General features: G+C 39.4%; 1 protein-coding gene across 2 annotated transcripts in view; it reads right to left on the reverse strand.

The window, feature by feature from the left end:
- Window positions 1-24,278, reverse strand: part of LOC101744910 (voltage-dependent T-type calcium channel subunit alpha-1G) — a 187,666-nt gene that overhangs the window by 25,576 nt on the left and 137,812 nt on the right. For both annotated transcript variants that reach the window (XM_062673401.1, XM_062673402.1), the window contains exons 4-13: window positions 19,397-19,506; window positions 18,539-18,672; window positions 11,646-11,743; window positions 10,414-10,585; window positions 7,907-8,183; window positions 7,738-7,830; window positions 7,000-7,232; window positions 3,947-4,061; window positions 687-779; window positions 77-230 (exon numbers count right to left, since the gene is read on the reverse strand). In XM_062673401.1, the coding sequence (XP_062529385.1) occupies window positions 77-230; window positions 687-779; window positions 3,947-4,061; window positions 7,000-7,232; window positions 7,738-7,830; window positions 7,907-8,183; window positions 10,414-10,585; window positions 11,646-11,743; window positions 18,539-18,672; window positions 19,397-19,506 (1,479 nt within the window). The remainder of the gene's footprint in view (window positions 1-76; window positions 231-686; window positions 780-3,946; window positions 4,062-6,999; window positions 7,233-7,737; window positions 7,831-7,906; window positions 8,184-10,413; window positions 10,586-11,645; window positions 11,744-18,538; window positions 18,673-19,396; window positions 19,507-24,278) is intronic.

Here is a 24,278-nt window from a genome sequence, read left to right on the forward strand (position 1 = left end):
TTATTGAAATTTTCGTAAATGCTATTTTTATAGTTAAACATGATCGTAAAACATTTCATGGCTATTAAAATGTTACCTGTTTGAGTCATCTTCTCGGAAGAGCATACGTTATGCGGATGAGCCACGTGCTGCGCGTTCGGCGTGTGCAGTAACACTGTGTCGCTAAACATCACCGACGATCTTCTTCTTATTAGCGATGGAGGTGACAACAGCGAGAGATTTGAAGCGTTCTATTTTCAAAAACAATTGCTTTGTAGCTAAATTAAGACATATAAGACATTTATCTCCTTAAAATCGACAGCTTATGTATGCGTCAAGGAATTTCATCGATATTCTGTTTTAGCTTAGCGAAACGTTTGCTAGGGTCTAATTTCATTTTATTACATTAATACCAATAAGTTACAGACTAAAATTAGGAATTATGAGACACTTATGTCCTTAAAATCGACAGATTGCTGTTTATGTATCCGTCAAGGAATTTCATCTATATTCTGTTTTGACTTAGGGAAATCGTTTGCTAGAGTTCTAGTTTCATTTTATTACATTGACTGATTGTGTCTTTTAAAAATAGACTGTAACTTATTGAAGTTTTAAAAGTGCATGTACTTGTTACATCAATCAAACATTGAGTGAGCGTGTTATAACTTAGAGATAGCCGTTATTTTATTAGGGTGAGTGTGTTTTACCTCAAGATCGGCTGCGGATAGTGAAGGGACGCGCAACAGACTGGGTCGACTCAGGGGCTCCTCGCCACCCTCTTCAACACCCTTACCGTTACCCTGTCATAACATTATAATTATATATAAACATGCTGCATAGGATATATCGTCTAGTTTACATTATGCTTAATAATAGGTTGGGGAAAAAGATTATTCGCATTTTTTTCGCGGCTTGCGTTGCATTTTACCTTTTTTGTAGTAAAATTTTAAAATGTATCGAATTTCTTCATTAGATTCACTCATCTTGACAGTACGAAAAATAAATAAAAATCACACATTTCCCTAATTTGAATTTGATTTGAAATATTCTTTATTATACTTTGTGGTCACATAACAAGTGCCGTAAAGTTATACAAAATCCAATGAGTACATTATGCTTTCTTACCTTATTTTAAAAAGGTTATAAATATTTTGGTCGATGACAGAAAATTCGTAGGCATTTTTTTTTAATTTCATAGCATTAATCCTAAAAAAACCAGAAATCTTAACCCGTAGGAAATATCTACATAATTTTTATAACTAATATGTATTCTAATTATATTATTACAATAGTATAAAGCTACAACAAATTTATTACATAAAAATGAATATTTATTTAACATGAAAAACAAAATTATGCGGCTCATTTAGTTTTACGACATCCAAGTGAAATCGCTACGAGAAAGCAGCCGAGATTATTCTCAGACGACTGCTACGAAGCTACAATATTGGCTACGAAAGTCTCTATTGTATGTACACAGTAAAGTGAAACATACAAAGTAATAATTTTCCCATCACGTATTTTTATTTAACACGCAGCTTGTGGATGGGCATGTCTCAGTATATTTATATTTTTTCTGCTAGTTGTATATAGGGTGCTTATTAATAAGGCAATGGGAAACTTTGCATTGATAGTTGCGGTTTCTCGTCTATATTATAGAATAAGTTGCTTAGTTGGCTTAGATGTGAATTTAGGGGGATTATTGATGGTACTTTTTTTATTGCTTAGTTGGGTGGACGAGCTCACGGCCCACCTGGTGTTCAGTGGTTACCGGAGCGCATCTACAGCGTAAGTGCCGCCCCCCTCGTTGAGGTATGAGTTCTACGATATCAGTATAGTTCTTAAGGTTCTTAGTACAAGGTACTTACAGAGTACTTATGTAATGATTATTAACAAATGAGCTGTGAGCTCATATGCCGTACATACAGCAATAAAAACTGGCCAACGACTACCTATGTAAAGCCGGCGGCCATTGAAAAAACAAGAAAGCCAACATGTTTGCTTTAAATGAAATTGTAATATTTTTTTTCATGTTTAATAATTCTAGTGTATCAGAATGCCCACTGTATAAGCATGTTTCCACACCGATATTGTTAGATGGAGCGGGCGAAGCTTGTAGGAATACATTTAAGTTTAAGTCGACATTGGATGTTATTGATATGAGTATAATAATAATCCGCAAAAGTAGTTTTCTTTTATTAATTTTCCCAATCCGTAAAAGTCGATTCAAACATCCTTCTGATTTTGACATTTGAAATGTAAATAATTCTGTATGCGCTTATTATTACGAGTACTCACTCGTGGTCGATCTAAAGATTATTTTTTGTAATTTTAAATGTTAAATTGGTTAGTATTTATTATGAACTGATGAGTAACCGTGAAGGTGTTTGTTCTTATTTATTTTTTGTGTTTTGAAACACAATTAATATTATGTACGATTAAAGGGCCTTTGTTTTCGGAACCATTGTTCAAAAATAAACGAAAATCAACAACAAAAATCGCAATTAGACGTCGAAAACGTATGAAAAAGTTGCCAATTTCAACAAAAGCCTTTAAAAAAACGAGAACGCTGCTACGTCATTAACTCTGTAGCTACGATACAATACGGGAACAGGGAACTGGCTTCTGAGCCCTCCGTGAATACTTTATCAACGAGTCTTTAGAAATACATTCGTCCCTTTTAATAAAATAACGAACTTTGAGGGCAAATGGTGGTTCGACAATTACTCGGTTGCGATAATTATTTAAAATTCCCTTTTGTGTACCTATATTATTTTAAATCCACGAAGCCTTACAGATGAGCACGGGTATAAATTAATTAAAGTATACTGTTGAAATTTATCGAAGAAGGCTAGTCTAGTATCCCAATAAATTGGTGATCGAATTATTAAATGAAATTCTGGCAATAACCTGTAAAGGTACTTCAGAGCGGAATGAATTTTATAAGGTTTTATTTACATTAATCCCGAGAATACTTTACAATCTAGCCGCAATTATTGATAATTGATACGCATTATCAAGAGTATCACAAGTAGAGTTTAAACAAGAAAAAGACAATAATATTCGAATTTAATTTATGTTTCTATAATTCTTATTTTTTATATATATGTATACGCCAATACACAAGTACAAAGTCGAATGCGTAGTACCTATTAGTTTGTTTGTTTCGGGTCATTTAGAAATAATGTAGTTTAAATAGTGATAAAATCATTGCACAATAGAATTTGATTGTGCCCAAACCGAATCTGGAACCGGACTTTACAGAATTGTTATTATTTATTATAAATTATTAAAAAAAATTCGTGATAATTTACCATAATGATATTTGTTCCTAAGTCGTTACCATTGGTAAACCGGAATGGCTTTTAAAATGATTGAATTCTAAATTTAATCTCGATTTAATCACTCAATTTAAGCTCTTGACAGATGATTTGCTACAGATTGTCAACTAGCACTTAGGCCTCGCGTAAAACGTAAATTCGTAATATCGAGAAATGATGTTCTTGAAATTAGTGAAAATGAATGAGAAATGTGCCTCCATTCAAATACGTATCCATGTGGGACGACAGCCGTTCTACGACATAGTTGAGTCTTCGACTTCATTTTTGAGGGTAGGTTGCGGAATTTAATGTGTGTTCAGATTATCGCTTCACGCTTTTTGGGCTATGGTCTCGTTTACGACAAACAGTTACGACAAAAAAAATGCGTAGATGGGTGGACGAGCTCACAGCTCACCTGGTCTTAAGTGGTTACCGGAGCCCATAGACATCTACAACGTAAATGCCGTCATTCACCTTGAGATATCAGTTCTAAGGTCTCAGTATAGTTACAACGGCTACCCCCCCTCAAACCGAAACGCATTACTGCTTCACGGCAGAAATAGGCAGGGTGGTGGTACCTACCCGTGCGGATTCACAAGAGGTCTTACCACCAGTAAAGGTGGTATAGTTAAGTTCATTGAACTCACCTGTGGATGCACTCGTGGACAGCAAGGGTGATGCTGTCTTGTTTTGTTCGATGGCAATTGTAGTGTCTCCCGACTTGTTCTCCATCGGAGCTGAGCGCGTTGATATCGATATACCCTACAGTCAATCAATCAATCAATCAAAAAATTTTTATTCAACATAAATGAAAGTACATACTTGTTGAACGTCAAAAAGAACTACCGCCAATTCACAAAAACTAGCCTCCGTCCTGGAAGAACTGGCAAGAAACTCAGCGGGCATGTCTTTTGTTTTTTAAATATTAGGTTTTTTTTAATATTAGATAGTAGTAGTATAGATATTATAGTTATTACGTTGTTAAAAATAAGTGTAAGTAGGCACCGTTACTCCTAAAGGACTCCGGGTCACCAGTAATACTTTCTCCCTGAATATATATAAAAAAGCCCTTACTCCTCAATCTCAGAATGCCAGCGACATACCTGTTTGTAACCACTGTCCAGTACTGAGAACTCGTTTGAGATCTATTTTAAAGAGGCATTCGTTTGTAATAGAGCTCGAGAAACAACGCGGAAGCGATAGATAGATAGCATTTTGGAGAATGGAGTGATGTGTTTTAAAACTGATCTCTTTTAATTCATCGTTCAATCATTTTAATGCAATTTCATTTTAATGCAATCGTTCAAAATTCCCGGAACAACTTGCATTTTTTCACACTTTTTTTTTTTAGTAAAATGTTGCTAAAGCGCCTTGTAGTAGAAAATAGATGAGCGGAATCGAAGCATTACAAGAAGGATCGTGATAAAGGAAACTCAGATGGGAAAATCCGAGAAGGTTCTACTTCGTTACGGACTAGTTGCATTGTAAATAGTGGTGTAGTGAAATTAATAGTACGTCAGTGAAAGAACAGTGTTTTTGACCCGTCAATTTAGACTGTAAGAACTTTCAACATACATAAAATAATTTTATAATTTTATTCGGAACCCATAATATACTCCTATTATGAATTATTATTAATGTACCTTACGTTTGTTAAGCTTTACGAAAAGCTTGATGAGCTTAGCGTTTTTCACCAACATAATGTCTTTGTGAATAATATGTAAAAAACTCGAAGATGGAAAGCGTAATTCGAGTCCTTGAATGTCAAGAAAAAAGTCGAGCTCAACAAAAGGCAGTATTTAGGTCAATTGATTTCTTTTGAAATTTGAAATAAAGAAATTTCGACGATACTGTTCCCACAAAGTAAAATGATCTACGATTTGTACATTTATTCAAAACATATTCTTTTTCATGTAGAGCGTGCTAATGTAAGTATATTGTATTTCTTTCTGGTGGTAGGACCTCTTTACTGGTGGTAGGACCTCTTGTGAGTCCGCGCGGGTAGGTACCACCACCCTGCCTATTTCTGCCGTGAAGCAGTAATGCATTTCGGTTTGAAGGGTGGGGCAGCCGTTGTAACTATACTGAGACCCTTAGAACTTATATCTCAAGGTGGGTGGCGCATTTACGTTGTAGATGTCTATGGGATCCAGTAACCACTTAACACCAGGTGGGCTGTGAGCTCGTCCACTCACTTAAGCCATAAAAAAAAAAAAATATTTCAACTTTATTTTCAGTGACTTTAAGATGTACGATGAAATAAATAAATTATACACATTTTAGAGACATTACTTTTATTTCTTTAGCTAATACCCTGACTATCAGTTTCTTAGTTTAAAAAAATCTAGAATCACACTTATAGCAACACTAAAAAAACGTACAATTAATAAATGCGAGCTAATCGTAAATACTTTTTCATTATGCATAGTATGCACGTAACTCGAACCGTGTTTGTGATTGCCTAAGGTTGGTAACAGATTCTTATTATTGTACTAATGTATAAATGGCATGGATAGCCTTTGAAATGATTGAATCAACTATACCAAAGTTTGTGGTTCGCCAACATAGATAAATCAATAGAAAATTGAATTAACATATTATAAAGGACGGTAACTTCCTAATTTTTTTAAACTATTTTGTGAATATTCTACCCACAGAAAAATACCTAAGTTTTTTTAAGCTTATGTTAAGTATTACTGAACAGAAAATCTGACTTTTTTTAAATCATTAAATAAGAAAATAAACACAATTTTGGTTTCTTGTTTTCGATTGACATGTCATTTGGTGTGCTTGGTGTTAAATGGTTATAGGGGTCCACATACATCACTACGCGAATGCATCCAATAACCTTGAGACATGTGGTCACAGCTTCCATACTCACTTCCATTAAAGTGAAACACATCTTTTCTTGGTACTGAAATAATTTGCTTCAAAGCATGTCCTACCGCTAGTATTAGAATAAATAGTATTCATTTACAAATATAACCTCTAAAAATTCAATCTAAAATAATGTTGATCATTAACATGTAGAAATACGATATTTAATTTGAAACTCGGATTTTGCGGCTCCTCGTTGGAATTTCGGCACATTGATAATGTACTTAATGAATCCGAGTGTTTGTGTTATGAAATAATACAAACGAGATATTTTAATATGTATTGTTTTTGTTTGCGAGCGATCCTCTGAAAGGCTATGAATATACAAGCAAGATATATGTAGTTATATAAGAATTTCCAACAACAGTATTCAGGTTTAATAGGATTTGTGAAATTTCAACGACGAAGATCTTTAATCTATTAATTCTAAAGTCTAGTCCTATACCTTTAAACGAGCAATTCTTGTATATATATATAATCTGAATCTCGGAAACGGCTCCAACGATTTTCATAAAATTTAGTATACAGGGGATTTCGGGGGCGATAAATCGATCTAGCTACGATTTATTTTCAGAAAATGTTGTTTTATTCGTGTTTTCAATAATCAACTTTATGACTCTTCCCGACATCTATTGGCGAATAATAATACTATTTTTCTTAATTGAGGGCAACTAACTGCTTTAAAGATACAACAAGATGGCGTTATCAAAAAAAAATCCGAGCAAAGCTCGGTCATCATCTAGTACTATTAATAAGGGCAATGACATTCCTTTTTCGAAATATGTATGTCATTATTATTCAAAGAGTTTCAGATATTACATACCTTATTTTTTTCATCATTCGTCTTTTGAATCGCCTCCACAGATGCGCAACGTATTTCACGATTTCCGCGTAACAAGTCGCCGGTTCGCTGTTGTTGGTAGACGAAGCGAGGGTCGAGGACGATGTGAACCGTGCTCGTTCAGCTCTCATACGTTCCATTTCACGTTTCTTTGTTTCACTGAACTGTGTCGCGATCACGACCAGGCAAAGGTTGATCATAAAGAATGACCCAATCTGGCAATCAAATTGCGAACGTTCAAGTTACATAAAATTTCCACTGATATTTCATGTGTGTTTCAATACTTTATTATTATTAATATAATGCTGTATGTTACGGGTTTAGCACGGAAAATATGATTTATTGTTGTATAACATTTAGAAAGATTCATGTATTGAATTTTTACAAAATTCAGCAGCAATTATTTTTTTCAATAGTTTTCTTTTTTTATTACTTAAGAATGGGTGTATAATTTCTAATTCTTTGTTTTATGATAAGACAGCTATGTCACTCTTCAAACCGAAATGTATTATTTCATAGCAGAAATGCGAATAGTAATGTCATACCACTTCAGACAAAAATGTCTGCCTGAAGCATCGAAGATATGAGACGTCTACACTCTACATGTAAAAATAACGTAATTTGTATGCCACCAGCGATGTACACCTCCATCGGGCATCGGTCACGTAACATTACGTGTCCATTTTGTCTATTGAATTTTGAAATTGATGAAAAACGTACCACGATGAGGAGCACGAAATAAATCCAATCCCAGAAACTGTGAGCGTCTTGTACGTAATACATTATATCTGTCCAACCTTCCAAAGAAATGACCTGTAATTAATAAATTACTTAACAATTTTACGCACGACACAAGTACAAACTGAATAGGTATGTTAGGGAAACTTACCAAGAAAATAGCGACCCACGCAAGTCCGATGTTATCAAAGGAAATAGTCCCTTGGAATGGATTGGCTCCTCTCTGAGTACAATTAGTGTAATACTGATTCCAGTTTACACAGGAAGCGTTAGAAGGTCTATTATATGAGAAAGGCTTGGCCGTCTCATTACATACTAAAGGTCCGTATCTGTAGGGAGGAAAGTCTCCGCACTGGTGCATTCCGCTATCCTCTGGTGTCGTGCAAATGTAATCCAGCTCTTTAGAGAACTCGTAGTAAAACGAAATGCTGGAATGCAATTCTAAAATTTACATCTGTATATAAAATAAAAAATGTCGTTCTTATAGTCGGGCGCGAGACGAATTCGAGTTAATGATAAATGAGCTCGCTAATGAGAAGCAAAAGGGATGATGTTTTATTCAAAAGGGTGAATACTAATGAACTGTTGCCGTCCGTTGTATTCGTTGTAAAAACAGACTCTTTGGTTGTAAACAATCATGTTTTTTTTTTTTTCGGGCGTTTAATGCTATTATTAGATTTACTTGTAACACAACATCAAATCTACATACAGACACATATAATTGTATGAGTGAAAACACTAATCTATATAGGTATTCTAGGTGCGAAAGCGGTCGTGTTAAAAATAATGCTTACATTTTTAAAACCTGTGGCTCACTGTTTACGTTTTGAAGAAAACGTTTTCAACAAACTAGAGTAAAACACATGCGGATACTAGAGAAAATGTAAATAGCATGCGAACAAACGCTTAGTTAGAAGTTGGTCAGGTAGGTAGGTATAAAGACTATATTGGCTATTTCAATTAATGATAATGGTAGCGCTAATAAAGGTGGCTTAGAGAAACTGAGAGGTGGATCGGAGAGATTAACGTCAGTGGTCTTTGTGCCGTTATCGTTTACGATAGGGTCCACATGCTTCGGAACACGGACACGCCGACCCTAACTCACGTCGTTTGGGACACCCGGTCATTTCGGGACTCGTACTCTTCATGACACTCATAAAGGTTTTTATTGTGGTCTCCAACATCAATATAAAACACGTTTCAAGAAGCTTTTTTTAAGATACCAATGCAATCGCTTAACAAAATGTGATGTGAATTCTCAATGGGAGTATGAATGTTAGTCAGATTAATTTGTCTATGTTCTGTGAACCTACAAAGTATTATGTGGATATTAAAGTGTGTGTGAATGTCCATTAGATTGTTCGGTAATGAATGGTACAGTTCACGAGAGTAGGATCATCTCTGAAACTTCTCGACCAAAAGATAACTCGATATTTAATTACGTTTTTATGGCTTTGAAACTAATACTTTCAAGAGGGACAGCTGTACATTTTCATAAATCATTTACAGAGGAAGTTGAAGAAACTACCGATAATAACGTATCGTAACAAATTGGCAGTTCATAAATATGGTTAGTTTCGTTTATTTTTTCACAATGAAGCTGTTTAATTTGTTAAAGGTAAACACATTATTTTTATAAAACTGCCAATTCGCGAAAATGAAGCAGATATAGTAGCACATCTGGACGGCAGATGTGTGAAGGTACACGTTACAACAGATCGCAATATCGATAATAGAAACACATTGAATTCTGTTCGCAAATTCCTTACGAGTTCACTCTGACGCGCACTCTGTACCATTCGGACAGGTCTCTGGAACACAAATGAAGGAAGCCGTGATTTGCGTTATGTACCTAATTTTACTACTTAACTATCAAATAATTTAATCAATCATGAACGAATCCGGTCGCGATAAAATTAAAACATATTCCAATTTTTTTTTAAATTGAATCTATTATTTAATGGTAAAGTTTGAGTTTAGTATCAAAGTAATTTTGGTTAACTACGCTGGAAGTCTATGTTATCCTATTTTGATGCTAAAATTATTATGTTAGAACCATTCAAATGTAGCAATAGTTTTAGACACGAAAATCCATTTACTGTTTACGACATTGTTAAATGTCTGTACATTATGTATACAGGTATATATATGAGTGTGTCATTACGATTTTGGTACAATGTGAGTATTGACGGAATGCAATATTTACGTGTGTCGATTGTAAATTGATTGTGAGTTGATTATCTCAACATGCACGTTCGGTAAAGTTAGTAACTGTGCAGAACTTTATGGCAACGATGAATGTTGATATTAAATGATGTAAAGAATAGCCATGGATGGGCTCGTAGGGATGTACGAGTAAGCGTTAAATATTGCATGCAGTCAACATTAGCGATGGGACGTGCTTCTAAGACGACCTCTTTTCGGTACATCAAGCAAAATAATTATTAAATATTTTTCGTATATTGTTTTAAAAAAACTATAAAAGTATTATTAGTTCCTTGTAAGTTATTTCAATCGTGTTAATAGATTTCGAAAACGATGCTAAATTCATGTATTGCTAATAAAACGCTAGCTTTATTGTCACTAAATACACACTATGTAATGAAAATACATATTGTGCCTAAGAAATAACATTGGGTGTTCAAATAAAATACTTACTTAGGTCTGAGTACGTTGGTCGGTAAAACGAGTTCACAGCGCTGCCTTAATATTCCTTCCCACAGCTGGACACCGACTATTCCGAATATAAAAAATACGAAGAAACAGAGTAATAGAACATTCCCGAGCATCGGAAGTGTGTCAAGGAGCAGCATTACCAGAATCCGCATGCCTGTTGAATAAAATTTAATCTTTGAATAATTGGACACGAATTAGTGTAATTGAATAATTGAGTCATTAAATATGTATTAAGACTTCAATTTAAATCTTAAACTTTAGAATTATATGAATAATAACATTATTAGTAGGTAATTTGTTTATTTTATAAGAGCCTAAAATGATAAAAAGATTTGTAAATAATTTGTTGTTGTGAATTTTTTTTTTTTTTAATAATGCTACAACTATGTTGTTTTTCTCCTTTTGTTAAAAAAAGCGTATAGCAGTTTCCGCATACATGCCTGCTTTACAAAGCTGTTTCATATGATTATTATAATAATTATTTGATAATGACCTAAGACGTTACTGATTGCAACTATACAATATTAATATTGGTGTTTCAATGTGAACTTATTGCGAAATAGAAGCATCGGCCTGATTCAAGCCCTTCTGTAAGAGCAGCCTTTCGGAAAACTCCAAGGAATTTAAGGAAAGAAGTTACATATTAATACGTGAAGCAAAAACTTTGTACCCCTTTTTACGAAAATTGCGCGGACGGAGGAGTATGAAATTTCCCACATTTATAGAGAATGTAGAGAATGTAGAGATAGTGCAGAATCTAATTTTTTTTTTAATTATGCATAAAAAATACATTAAATCAATAAAAAGCAACATTACACACACTACCATGTATTTGACACACATACGCATGTACGCTATTAGCTTACTGTCAAACTTTTCTTATCGCATAAAGTCTGTGGTCAAATTGAGAATAGGTTCAATATTGTTTGCCTTTATAGTCTAAAGTGTAGTCTTGGAAATCTCTGATTATAGAAGTATAATAATAATAGTCTATGACAATAGAAACATGATAGTGTACAAACTTATAATTTCAATTAATTATAGTCGAATTTCGACTACCGTGGTACCACTAATATTATGAAATTTAAAAAAATTTCAAACTCACGATAACCTACATGATAAAATAAGTGCTTACATTTATCAATGATCGCGTTTTCAATTTTCAAATTTACCTAGATTTATATAAAAGTCGTTATAGGTTATTTGAAACTTACTCGGTATCCTGTTGATGGCTCTTAGTGGTCGGAGCACCCTTATAGTCCTGATCGCTGATAAGTTTATGTTCTCCACGTTCAGTGCGTACTCCAATGCTCTGGTGGACAATGTAATCGTGATCAACTTTCACTACCAATATAATGTCAATAGAACACAATTATCATTACGTAGGGATATAATAATTTAGAAGCGTTTCAACATTTATTGTGCCTTTTAAATGACAGTCACGATAACGACGAAATTATGCTATTTACTATCTATTATCTAATTATGTAGAGATACTTGATATTATGTACTATGTTAAAGCTATAACCCATCCCGACAGGAGCCCTCTTCTTCGATATAGCGAAGGCGTTCGACAAAGTCTGGCACTACGGTTTGATATACAAACTGTATAACACGGGAGTGCCAGACAGACTCGTGCTCATCATACGAGACTACTTGTCGAACCGTTCGTTCCGATATAGAGTCGAGGGAACGCGCTCTCGTCCCCGTCACATAACAGCCGGAGTCCCGCAAGGCTCCGCCCTCTCCCTGTTCAGTTTGTATATCATGATATATCCCGGTCTCCAGAGACCCATCTGGCGCTCTTCGCCGATGACACGGCTATCTACTACTCGTGTAGGAAGAAGGCGTTGTTACATCGGCGACTCCAGACCGCAGCTACCACCATGAGACAGTGGTTTCGGAAGTGGCGCATCGACATCAACCCCACGAAAAGCACAGCGGTGCTCTTCAAAAGGGGGCGATCCCTTTCCGAACACCACATTGACCTTCCCACTCCCGATTACGCGCGTCAACACCCCTGCCTCCGCCATTCGCCCAATTATTATGTACGACCAAACCATACCGTGGGCCCCGAAGGTCAAATACTTAGGCGTCACTCTCGACAGAGGGATGACATTCCGCCCCCACATAAAGACGATACGCGACCGTGCCGCCTTCATACTAGGACGCCTCTACCCGATGATATGCAGGCGAAGTAAATCGTCCCTTAGAAATAAGGTGACACTCTACAAAACTCGCATACGCCCCGTCATGACCTATCCAAGTGTGGTGTTCGCTCACGCGGCCCGCACTAACTTAAAATCATTCTAAATGATTCAATCCCGTTTTTGCAGGATAGCCGTCGGAACTCCGTGGTTCGTCAGGAACGTCGACCTCCATGACGACCTGGACTTAGTGTCCATTAGTAAGTATCTGCAGTCGGTGTCGTTGGGCCACTTCGATAAAGCGGCACGACACGAGAACCCTCTCATCGTGGCCGTCGGTAACTACATTCCCGATCCTGCGGACAGAATGGAAAGCAGTCGACGTCGCCCCAAACACGTTATTTCGGATCCTCCCGATCCACTAACGGTGCTTTTAGGTACCTTTTTTTTTTTTTTTTTTTTTTATTGCTTAGATGTGTGGACGAGCTCACAGCCCACCTGGTGTTAAGTGGTTACTGGAGCCCATAGACATCTACAACGTAAATGCGCCACACACTTTGAGATATAGTTCTAAGGTCTCAGTATAGTCACAACGGCTGCCCCACCCTTCAAACCGAAACGCATTACTGCTTCACGGCAGAAATAAGCGGGGCGGTGGTACCTACCCGTGCGGACTCACAAGAGGTCCTACCACCAGTAATTACGCAAATGATAATTTTGCGGGTTTGATTTTTATTGCACGATGTTATTCCTTCATCGTGGAAGTCAATCGTGAACATTTGTTGAGTACGTATTTCATTAGAAAAATTGGTACCCGCCAGCGAGATTCGAACACCAGTGCATCGCTCGATACGAATGCACCGGACGTCTAAACCTTTAGGCCACGACGACTTCTCTTTAGGCCTCAACCACCGGTCATCGTTCTCGTCGAACCCGTCGCTTGCGACGAAGGGCTCGACAAGTAAATTAGCCCTCAGACACAGCCCACTGAGTTTCTCGCCGGATCTTCTCAGTGGGTCGCGTTTCCGATCCGGTGGTAGATTCTGCGAAGCACGGCTCTTGCTAGGGTTCGTGTTAGCAACTTCGTCAGGTTTGAGTCCCGTGAGCTCACCTACTAGTTAAGGTTACGCTGATATAGCCTCTCAAGGCTCACAGCTTAGGCAGTCATTTACTATAGAAGAGCCCTGCATTGCGTCCCGCTCGATCCTCCCGCGCTCGCTAATATCGAAGCATCAGTGTGCCGAATCTCACTGACGGGACACGCGCCGATCGTTATCGCGTCCGTTTATCTTCCACCGGATAAGATCGTTCTAAGCAGTGATATCGAGGCGCTGCTCGGTATGGGGAGCTCTGTCATTCTGGCGGGCGACCTAAATTGTAAACACATCAGGTGGAACTCACACACCACAACCCCGAATGGCAGGCGGCTTGACGCGTTAGTCGATGATCTCGCCTTCGATATCGTCGCTCCGCTAACCCCGACTCACTACCCGCTAAATATCGCGCATCGCCCGGATATACTCGACATAGCGTTATTAAAAAACGTAACTCTGCGCTTACACTCGATCGAAGTAGTTTCAGAGTTAGATTCAGACCACCGTCCCGTCGTTATGAAGCTCGGTCGCGCTCCCGATTCCGTTCCCGTCACGAGGACTGTGGTGGATTGGCACACGCTGGGCATCAGCCTGGCTGAATCTGATCCACCATCGCTTCCGTTTAGTCCGGACTCTATCCCGTCTCCTCAGGATACCGCTGAAGCCATAGACATCGTAACGTCACACATCACCTCGACATTAGATAGGTCATCGAAGCAAGTTGTAGCGGAGGACTTCCTTCACCGCTTCAAATTGCCCGACGATATTAGGGAACTCCTTAGAGCTAAGAACGCCTCGATCCGTGCGTACGATAGGTATCCTACCGCGGAAAATCGTATTCGAATGCGTGCCCTACAACGCGACGTAAAGTCTCGCATCACCGAAATCCGAGATGCCAGATGGTCTGATTTCTTAGAAGGACTCGCGCCCTCTCAAAGGTCTTACTACCGCTTAGCTCGTACTCTCAAATCGGATACGGTAGTAACTATGCCCCCCCTCGTAGGCCCCTCAGGCCGACTCGCGGCGTTCGATGATGACGAAAAAGCAGAGCTGCTGGCCGATACATTGCAAACCCAGTGCACGCCCAGCACTCAATCCGTGGACCCTGTTCATGTAGAATTAGTAGACAGTGAGGTAGAACGCAGAGCCTCCTTGCCACCCTCTGATGCGTTACCACCCGTCACCCCGATGGAAGTTAAAGACTTGATCAAAGACCTACGTCCTCGCAAGGCTCCCGGTTCCGACGGTATATCCAACCGCGTTATTAAACTTCTACCCGTCCAACTCATCGTGATGTTGGCATCTATTTTCAATGCCGCTATGGCGAACTGTATCTTTCCCGTGGTGTGGAAAGAAGCGGACGTTATCGGCATACATAAACCCGGTAAACCAAAAAATCATCCGACGAGCTACCGCCCGATTAGCCTCCTCATGTCTCTAGGCAAACTGTATGAGCGTCTGCTCTACAAACGCCTCAGAGACTTCGTCTCATCCAAGGGCATTCTTATCGATGAACAATTCGGATTCCGTACAAATCACTCATGCGTTCAACAGGTGCACCGCCTCACGGAGCACATTCTTGTGGGGCTTAATCGACCAAAACCGTTATACACGGGAGCTCTCTTCTTCGACGTCGCAAAAGCGTTCGACAAAGTCTGGCACAATGGTTTGATTTTCAAACTATTCAACATGGGCGTGCCGGATAGTCTCGTGCTCATCATACGGGACTTCTTGTCGAACCGCTCTTTTCGATATCGAGTCGAGGGAACCCGCTCCTCCCCACGACCTCTCACAGCTGGAGTCCCGCAAGGCTCTGTCCTCTCACCCCTCCTATTTAGCTTATTCGTCAACGATATTCCCCGGTCGCCGCCGACCCATTTAGCTTTATTCGCCGACGACACGACTGTTTACTATTCTAGTAGAAATAAGTCCCTAATCGCGAAGAAGCTTCAGAGCGCAGCCCTAGCCCTAGGACAGTGGTTCCGAAAATGGCGCATAGACATCAACCCAGCGAAAAGTACTGCGGTGCTATTTCAGAGGGGAAGCTCCACACGGATTTCCTCCCGGATTAGGAGGAGGAATCTCACACCCCCGATTACTCTCTTTAGACAACCCATACCCTGGGCCAGGAAGGTCAAGTACCTGGGCGTTAGCCTGGATGCATCGATGACATTCCGCCCGCATATAAAATCAGTCCGTGACCGTGCCGCGTTTATTCTCGGTAGACTCTACCCCATGATCTGTAAGCGGAGTAAAATGTCCCTTCGGAACAAGGTGACACTTTACAAAACTTGCATAAGGCCCGTCATGACTTACGCGAGTGTGGTGTTCGCTCACGCGGCCCGCACACACATAGACACCCTCCAATCCCTACAATCCCGCTTTTGCAGGTTAGCTGTCGGGGCTCCGTGGTTCGTGAGGAACGTTGACCTACACGACGACCTGGGCCTCGAATCAATTCGGAAATACATGAAGTCAGCGTCGGAACGATACTTCGATAAGGCTATGCGTCATGATAATCGCCTTATCGTTGCCGCCGCTGACTACTCCCCGAATCCTGATCATGCAGGAGCCAGTCACCGTCGACGCCCTAGACACGTCCTTACGGATCCATCAGATCCAATAACCTTTGCATTAGATGCCTTCAGCTCTAATACTAGGGGCAGGCTTAGGGACCCCGGTAACCGTACTCGTCGAACTCGACAAAGAGGTCGACGTGCAACCTAACCCATGCATCAGCCCGCTGAGTTTCTCGCCGGATCTTCTCAGCGGGTCGCGATTCCGATCCGGTAGTAGATTCATTCGCGAAACAATTGCTCTTGAGTTGTTAGGTCTCCTTCGGAGGCGCTCGGGCAGTTGTTAGCAAATCCCACCCCTCTTGGCTGAGCCTTTGCTCGCCCACCTGTCCTGGTGAAACTGGAAAGGCCTTCGGGCCACCAGTAAACTTTCAATCATAAAAAAAAAAAAAAAAGCTTAGGTAAGAAAAAAAAAGCTATACAGTTTTTCTAGTCATTTAGTTGTAGCCATGGTCATGTTAAGTATTTAAAACGTCGGAAAATATAAAAGGGAAACAGTAAGCAATAAAATTAAACCATAAAAATGCTTTTGAATTGTGAGTAACAGAAGTTAGAATAACACGTTCTCTCTGAGATGCGGAAGTTGTTTGTAATGCCAATGAACGCAGGCTGAAGACTGAAGTCGCTCAGAAGTTCGATATTTAGTATTACGGAGAAGTTCATTTACAACTGCAAGGTAGCTTCAGTTATGAGATACCAGTAAGAAGAGGAATTTCTTCAATTCGAATAAATATAACATACAGTATTTGAAATGCATCGATTAGGAATTTTCAACACCTAAAGAATTGAAATTGATTTAACTCATGCATCATATTAAAAGACAAATTTTGCTATTACCTCGTAAGCCATTGTTAAATTGTAAACGTCCATTATAAATATGTAATTAAACTGTATGAAATATGCTATGGTAAAATAAGATATGATTGAAATGTTGATCAGTCATAAAGGTTGTAGTAATTAGCGCTTGAAAAATTATTTAAATTATTTATTTATATTTGACGGAAAGATCTCAGAGCATGAAATTTTGAAACGATTTAAGTTATCGTCAGTTAATGTTGATATTAGTTGGAAACGGTCCTTCACAGCTCACTCGAGAGTTAGCTTAGCTCGAATTGAAATCGAAGTTTATCTCAAATTAAACTCTTGCGATTGCTCCAATTTTGTATTTGAAGTTCATTAAAATAAATCATAATATGTATTCATTCAATATATAGTTATATAGGTATAATATTACAACATATATATGAATAAATATACATATGTACCAGTCCTGGGTTCCAAAGTATGGGAAATCCCAGTTTGGAGCCAGATGTGTGATTCGTCCTAGTTTAACAATATTGCGATATTTTTTGCTTATAAAATTATAGCATTAATTATTAATGTTATTTTCAATTAGCGTAGATGCCACTAATCTCGGTATATTAGGTTAGTTATTAGTCCCTACATGCATTAAAATGACGACTGCACTACCCATTACGCCGCATGCGAGATTGCTGGTAGTACCGGTATAGTATGGTAGTAGCGTAATAGCTATTATAGAAATAGTAGAGACCTTTCAAAAACCTGAATCGTTACAAGATAAGCTTAAACATTATTACAAGTTCTGAATAGCCACTATTTGAGTTATTTGGTACCGACAAAGACACCCGATCGGCTTAAGATCTTCTCTTTGTCATTTTCATTACATGGAAAATTGTTGGTTCACGCACATGCTATTCCCGTATTATACAAGATAGGAGAATTAGTGGGAGAGTGAAATTGGAAATTAATATGACCTTTCCACAATTACGATGGAAGTTGCAAGGAGTTTTTTTTAAATATTTTTATTGCTTAGAGATGTGGACGAGCTCACAGCCCACCTGGTGTTAAGTAGTTACTGGAGCCCATAGACATCTATAACTTAAATTCCGCCACCCACCTTGAGATATGAGTTCTAAGGTTTCATTACAGTTACAACGGCTGCCGCAGTCCTTCAAACCGAAAAGCATTACTGCTTCACGGCAGAAATATTTCGTGAGTTCCGATCTAAAAGGTAAGGTGGGGCAGAGTGGGTACATTACCAAATTGATACTACTTACATATGACATGTTTCTATCACGACAATCGCATCTCACTGAACTCTAGTAAGCACATGGAACTAGGTGGATTCAGAGCTCGTCCGCTCATTTAACGCTATAAAAGTGGGAAATACTAGTGGCACGGAATCGGGGTCGCACGTACGTATCTTGATCCTCAGCCGGATAGATATTATCCGTATAAATTCCGCAGTTTACAAGGTGATAAGACTTACCCTGCCATTACTATAAAACAGTCGAGTCGATTCCAGGAGTCGGCGAGATACGTGCTGTGTCCGTACACGCCCATCGCGACCATCTTGATTGTCATCTCCAGTGTGAAAAACGCGAAAATTATATCGTCGAACACCTGCGAACACGAATAATGTTTACTTTCCGAAATGAACATATTAATCGTTATGTATATATTTCTTCGGTGCGTGTATTTGTCACTGAACTCCTAAACGGCCGGACCGAATTGAATGATTTTTTTGTATGCGTTTGGGTGGCACCGTGGATGGTTTAGATTCACAAATCAGCCTGGCAGATGACACTGCAGTCGGTATCTAGGTTATTCATCTATATTACAACTAAAAGGCTGGATCGACTTGAATTTATTTTTATAGGACAACGTCTGCCGGGTTCGCTAGTTGCTATATTCGCTATATTTAAAACAACACATAATTTAAGAACTATGACAGAATACGCCTACGTATTACGTATTAAAATTCAAATTCGAATTTACACACATATTTCTATTTTTAAAAAGAATAAATAAAAATCAAACCAACCAGATAAGTTTTCGTAATATTTTTGATGGTTGTTATGATTATTAAATGTTTTAACGTAAGTATTATATTACATTATTAATTAAAAAATTATAATGCATTGTTGAGATTCAGATATAATTGGTTTGAATGGGTTGTAATAGGTTTTCCGTTTGAGTTATAAACGAAATTGGAACAAAATTATATTATCCAGCTTCGGAAACATTGCGAAATTTGCTCATTGTGGTTTGTGGTAATGGTATAGGCAGAGAATGAGGTAGCAGCATACAACCAAAAAACATATTGAAATCGTTGTAAATTTCTCACCTGTAATATTTTACATCTGTTTGTGACGCATTGATCGTCGACACAAGGCTGGTACATCCCAAGGGTCACGCAGTTCAGCAGGATAACTAGCATTGATATTCTCTCGAACCATGTGAATTATTTTAGTCAAGGAAATGTTTTGTTAATTAATTGATAATAACATTTTTAAACAAGTTCCAAAGAGTCGTCGGAAGACGTCGTGGCCTAAAGGATAAGACGTCCGGTGCATTCGTGTTGAAGCGATGCACCGGTGTTTAAATCCCACAGGCGGGTACCAATGTTTCTAAAGAAATACGTACTCAACAAATGTTTCTCGATTGACTTCCACGGTGAAGGAATAACATCTATATATATAAAAATGAATTGCTGTTCGTTAGTCTCGCTAAAACTCGAGAACGGCTGGACCGATTTGGCTAATTTTAGTCTTGAATTATGTGTAGAAGTCCAGAGAAGGTTTAAAAGGTAGATAAATATGAAAATGCTCGGAATTAAATAAAAATAACAAATTTGTTTTTCCTATGATGTGTCCCCCGTCGGACGGATTCCTTTTGTTTGTTTTAAGATTGTTTTATACAAAAGTTTAGGTCTTTTATTTATCGATTGAGGCACTACAAAGTCTGCCGGGTCAGCTTTTTGATAATAAATTTTTTAAACAAAAGTATCAAATACATTTTAGGTTGCAGTTTCGCAATTATTCCATTCGAAATTACTTTAGTAATTTAACATTTAATGGGCAAGACTGCGATTTGCAGTTCGAGTTCGATACAGTTAGGTTTTTGATAAGGACTATTCCTACAGTCGACCAGTGATCATGATCCTTCTCACCGATCATGAGCACCGGAATATTGGGAGCTAATTAAAACTAAAAATCGTACGATTAAGAACGCGATAAATAATAGTATTTATAATGCAGATAGTCCATAGAGTGTTTCATTGTTCAAGGAAGGGTGGATGGCACAGCACCCCGCGGAAGGTCTTTCATGAGGCTACTGTCGGCCAAATCAAGAATACAGAGGAAGATCTCTTAAATGAGTACAGGAGAATGGCCTCGAAGAGCGAAAGATGGCTGGACATCGCAAGACACATGAAATCTGCACCTCACAACCACCCCCTAATACTAGATAACGATCACGTCAACTCTATCAATGTATGACGAAGAGTGAAACGAGTAAGAAGAAGAAGATATTGCAGATTTTGACTTTAAAGTTACTCCTACTTTGTTTTTACAATTATTTGCGGTTATTTGTGTGTGTGTTTTATTTCATTTTTATAGATTAGATGGGTGGACGAGCTCACGGCCCACCTAGGCTTAAGTTTTTTTATTTTTATTGCTTAGATGGTTGGACGAGCTCACAGCCCACCTGGTGTTAAGTGGTTACTGGAGCCCATGGACATCTACAACGTAAATGCGCCACCCAACCTGAGATACAAGTTCTAAGGTTACTGGAGCCTATAGACATTTACAACGTAAATACCATCCAACTTGAGATATGAGTTCTAAGGTCTCTATATTGTTACAACGGCTGCCCTACCCTTCAAACCGAAACGCATTAGTGCTTCACGGCATAAATAGGCGGGGTGGTGGTACCTACTCGTGCGACTCAGAAGAGATTTAACTGGTGCTAGGACCTCTTGTGAGTCCGCGCGGGTAGGTACCACCGCCCTGCTTATTTCTGCCGTGAAGCACTAATGCGTTTCGGTTTGAAGGATGGGGCAGCCGTTGTAACTATACTGAGATCTTAGAACTTATATCTCAAGGTGGGTGGCGCATTTACGTTGTAGATGTCCATGGGCTCCAGTAACCACTAACACCAGGTGGGCTGTGAGCTCGTCCACCCATCTAACCAATAAATAAATAAAAAAGAGATCCTACCACAAGTAAATTAAAACATTAAATTAGAATATTTTACGAACCACGAAACTCAGTAGTGAGCTTGGCAAATTGGCAAATCACGATGACAGTTAGAAATCTGCTTAAGCTAAAAAATAAGGAAAGTACCTACTCTGCGTTATGTACAGATGGATGCTCGTTTATTATGATAGTAGCCGGTTTTAGCCGGTTTTATAGCTAGCAATTTTGGTTGAATAAAGTGTTTTTTTCGTTGTCAAGAGTGACATGAGTGTTAGTTGCGTTAAGGCCACTAATTACTCCTTCGCCGGCTATTAAAATGTGAAACTCTTTGTTGCCAACCCTAGACATCATTCAAAATGTGAAATAAAGCTGTTCCGCAGTTAATTCGGTAGAGTAACTGAGTAGATAGTACAGGTGCGGTCAGTATGAGGTTGGATCTTTGTTACGTGACTTGTTCATTTGATCTCGTTTGCGAGTTACCGAAACATAGAATTAGCTAGCGGTCAGTTTGTTTTGTTCTTTGTATTTAAAATAAAGGGTAACGCTTCTTTGAAAGAAGATGAAAAATAAATAATAGTTTAAAAAAACTAACAAAATACGCTTTTATAGAAAATCCAAATAAATAGTAGAAAATAAATTTTAATAAATTTGAATTAAAAATAGTGTAAGAAAAAAATGATTTTATTGTAAGAAAAGCGTGGGGTTATTTATTTGTCATTTTTAGTTGAATTTCAATTTTTTTAAATTTTTTTTTTCAATTTTTTTTTTAGTTTGAATTGTCATCGGTCCTTAATAAGTATACCAAATTTCGAGTTAATCCGCCGTTTTGAAGGGGGTCAAAATCATGTTCAAAGATTCCGTTACACATACGTTTTTTTTTTTTTTTTTTTTTTTTTTTTTTTTTTTTTTTTTTTTTTTTTTTTTTTTTTTTTTTTTTATTTTTTTTTTTTTATTTTTTTTTATGATTGACGGATTACTGGTGGCCCGGAGGCCTTTCCAGTTTCACCAGGACAGGTGGGCGAGCAAAGGCTCAGCCAGGAGGGGTGGGATTTGCTAACAGCTACCCGAGCGCCTCCGAAGGAGACCTAACAGCTCAAGAGCAGCTGCTTCGCGAATGAATCTACTACCGGATCGGAATCGCGACCCGCTGAGAAGATCCGGCGAGAAACTCAGCGAGCTGATTCATGGGTTAGGTTGCACGGCGAACTCTTTGTCGAGTTCGACGAGTACGGTTACCGAGGTCCCTAAGCCTGCTCCTAGAGCTGAAGGCGTCTAGTGCGAAGGTTATTGGATCTGATGGATCCGTAAGGACGTGTCTAGGGCGTCGACGGTGACTGGCTCCTGCATGATCAGGATTCGGGGAGTAGTCAGCGGCGGCTACGATAAGGCGATTATCATGACGCATAGCCTTATCGAAGTACCGTTCCGACGCTGACTTCATGTATTTCTGTATAGATTCGAGGCCCAGGTCGTCGTGTAGGTCAACGTTCCTCACGAACCACGGAGCTCCGACGGCTAACCTGCAAAAGCGGGATTGTAGAGATTGAAGGGTGTCTATGTGCGTGCGGGCCGCGTGAGCGAACACCACACTCGCGTAAGTCATGACGGGCCTTATGCAAGTTTTGTAAAGTGTCACCTTGTTCCGAAGGGACATTTTACTCCGCTTACAAATCATGGGGTAGAGTCTACCGAGAATAAACGCGGCACGGTCACGGACTGATTTTATATGCGGGCGGAATGTCATCGATGCATCCAGGGTAACGCCCAGGTACTTGACCTTCCTGGCCCAGGGTATGGATTGACTAAAGAGAGTAATCGGGGGTGTGAGATTCCTCCTCCTAATACGGGAGGAAATCCGTGTGGAGCTTCCCCTCTGAAAGAGCACCGCAGTACTTTTCGCTGGGTTGATGTCTATGCGCCATTTTCGGAACCACTGTCCTAGGGCTAGGGCTGCGCTCTGAAGCTTCTTCGCGATTAGGGACTTGTTTCTACTGGAATAGTAAACAGTCGTGTCGTCGGCGAATAAAGCTAAATGGGTCGGCGGCGACCGGGGAATATCGTTAACGAATAAGCTAAATAGGAGGGGTGAGAGGACAGAGCCTTGCGGGACTCCAGCTGTGAGAGGTCGTGGGGAGGAGCGGGTTCCCTCGACTCGATATCGAAAAGAGCGGTTCGACAAGAAGTCCCGTATGATGAGCACGAGACTATCCGGCACACCCATGTTGAATAGTTTGAAAATCAAACCGTTGTGCCAGACTTTGTCGAACGCTTTTGCGACGTCGAAGAAGAGAGCTCCCGTGTATAACGGTTTTGGTCGATTAAGCCCCACAAGAATGTGCTCCGTGAGGCGGTGCACCTGTTGAACGCATGAGTGATTGGTACGGAATCCGAATTGTTCATCGATGAGAATGCCCTTGGATGAGACGAAGTCTCTGAGGCGTTTGTAGAGCAGACGCTCATACAGTTTGCCTAGAGACATGAGGAGGCTAATCGGGCGGTAGCTCGTCGGATGATTTTTTGGTTTACCGGGTTTATGTATGCCGATAACGTCCGCTTCTTTCCACACCGCGGGAAAGATACAGTTCGCCATAGCGGCATTGAAAATAGATGCCAACATCACGATGAGTTGGACGGGTAGAAGTTTAATAACGCGGTTGGATATACCGTCGGAACCGGGAGCCTTGCGAGGACGTAGGTCTTTGATCAAGTCTTTAACTTCCATCGGGGTGACGGGTGGTAACACATCAGAGGGTGGCAAGGAGGCTCTGCGTTCTACCTCACTGTCTACTAATTCTACATGCACAGGGTCCACGGATTGAGTGCTGGGCGTGCACTGGGTTTGCAATGTATCGGCCAGCAGCTCTGCTTTTTCGTCATCATCGAACGCCGTGAGTCGGCCTGAGGGGCCTACGAGGGGGGGCATAGTTACTACCGTATCCGATTTGAGAGTACGAGCTAAGCGGTAGTAAGACCTTTGGGAGGGCGCGAGTCCTTCTAAGAAATCAGACCATCTGGCATCTCGGACTTCGG

Source organism: Bombyx mori, chromosome 17 (assembly GCF_030269925.1).
Source record: "Bombyx mori chromosome 17, ASM3026992v2".
Lineage (NCBI taxonomy): Eukaryota > Metazoa > Arthropoda > Insecta > Lepidoptera > Bombycidae > Bombyx > Bombyx mori.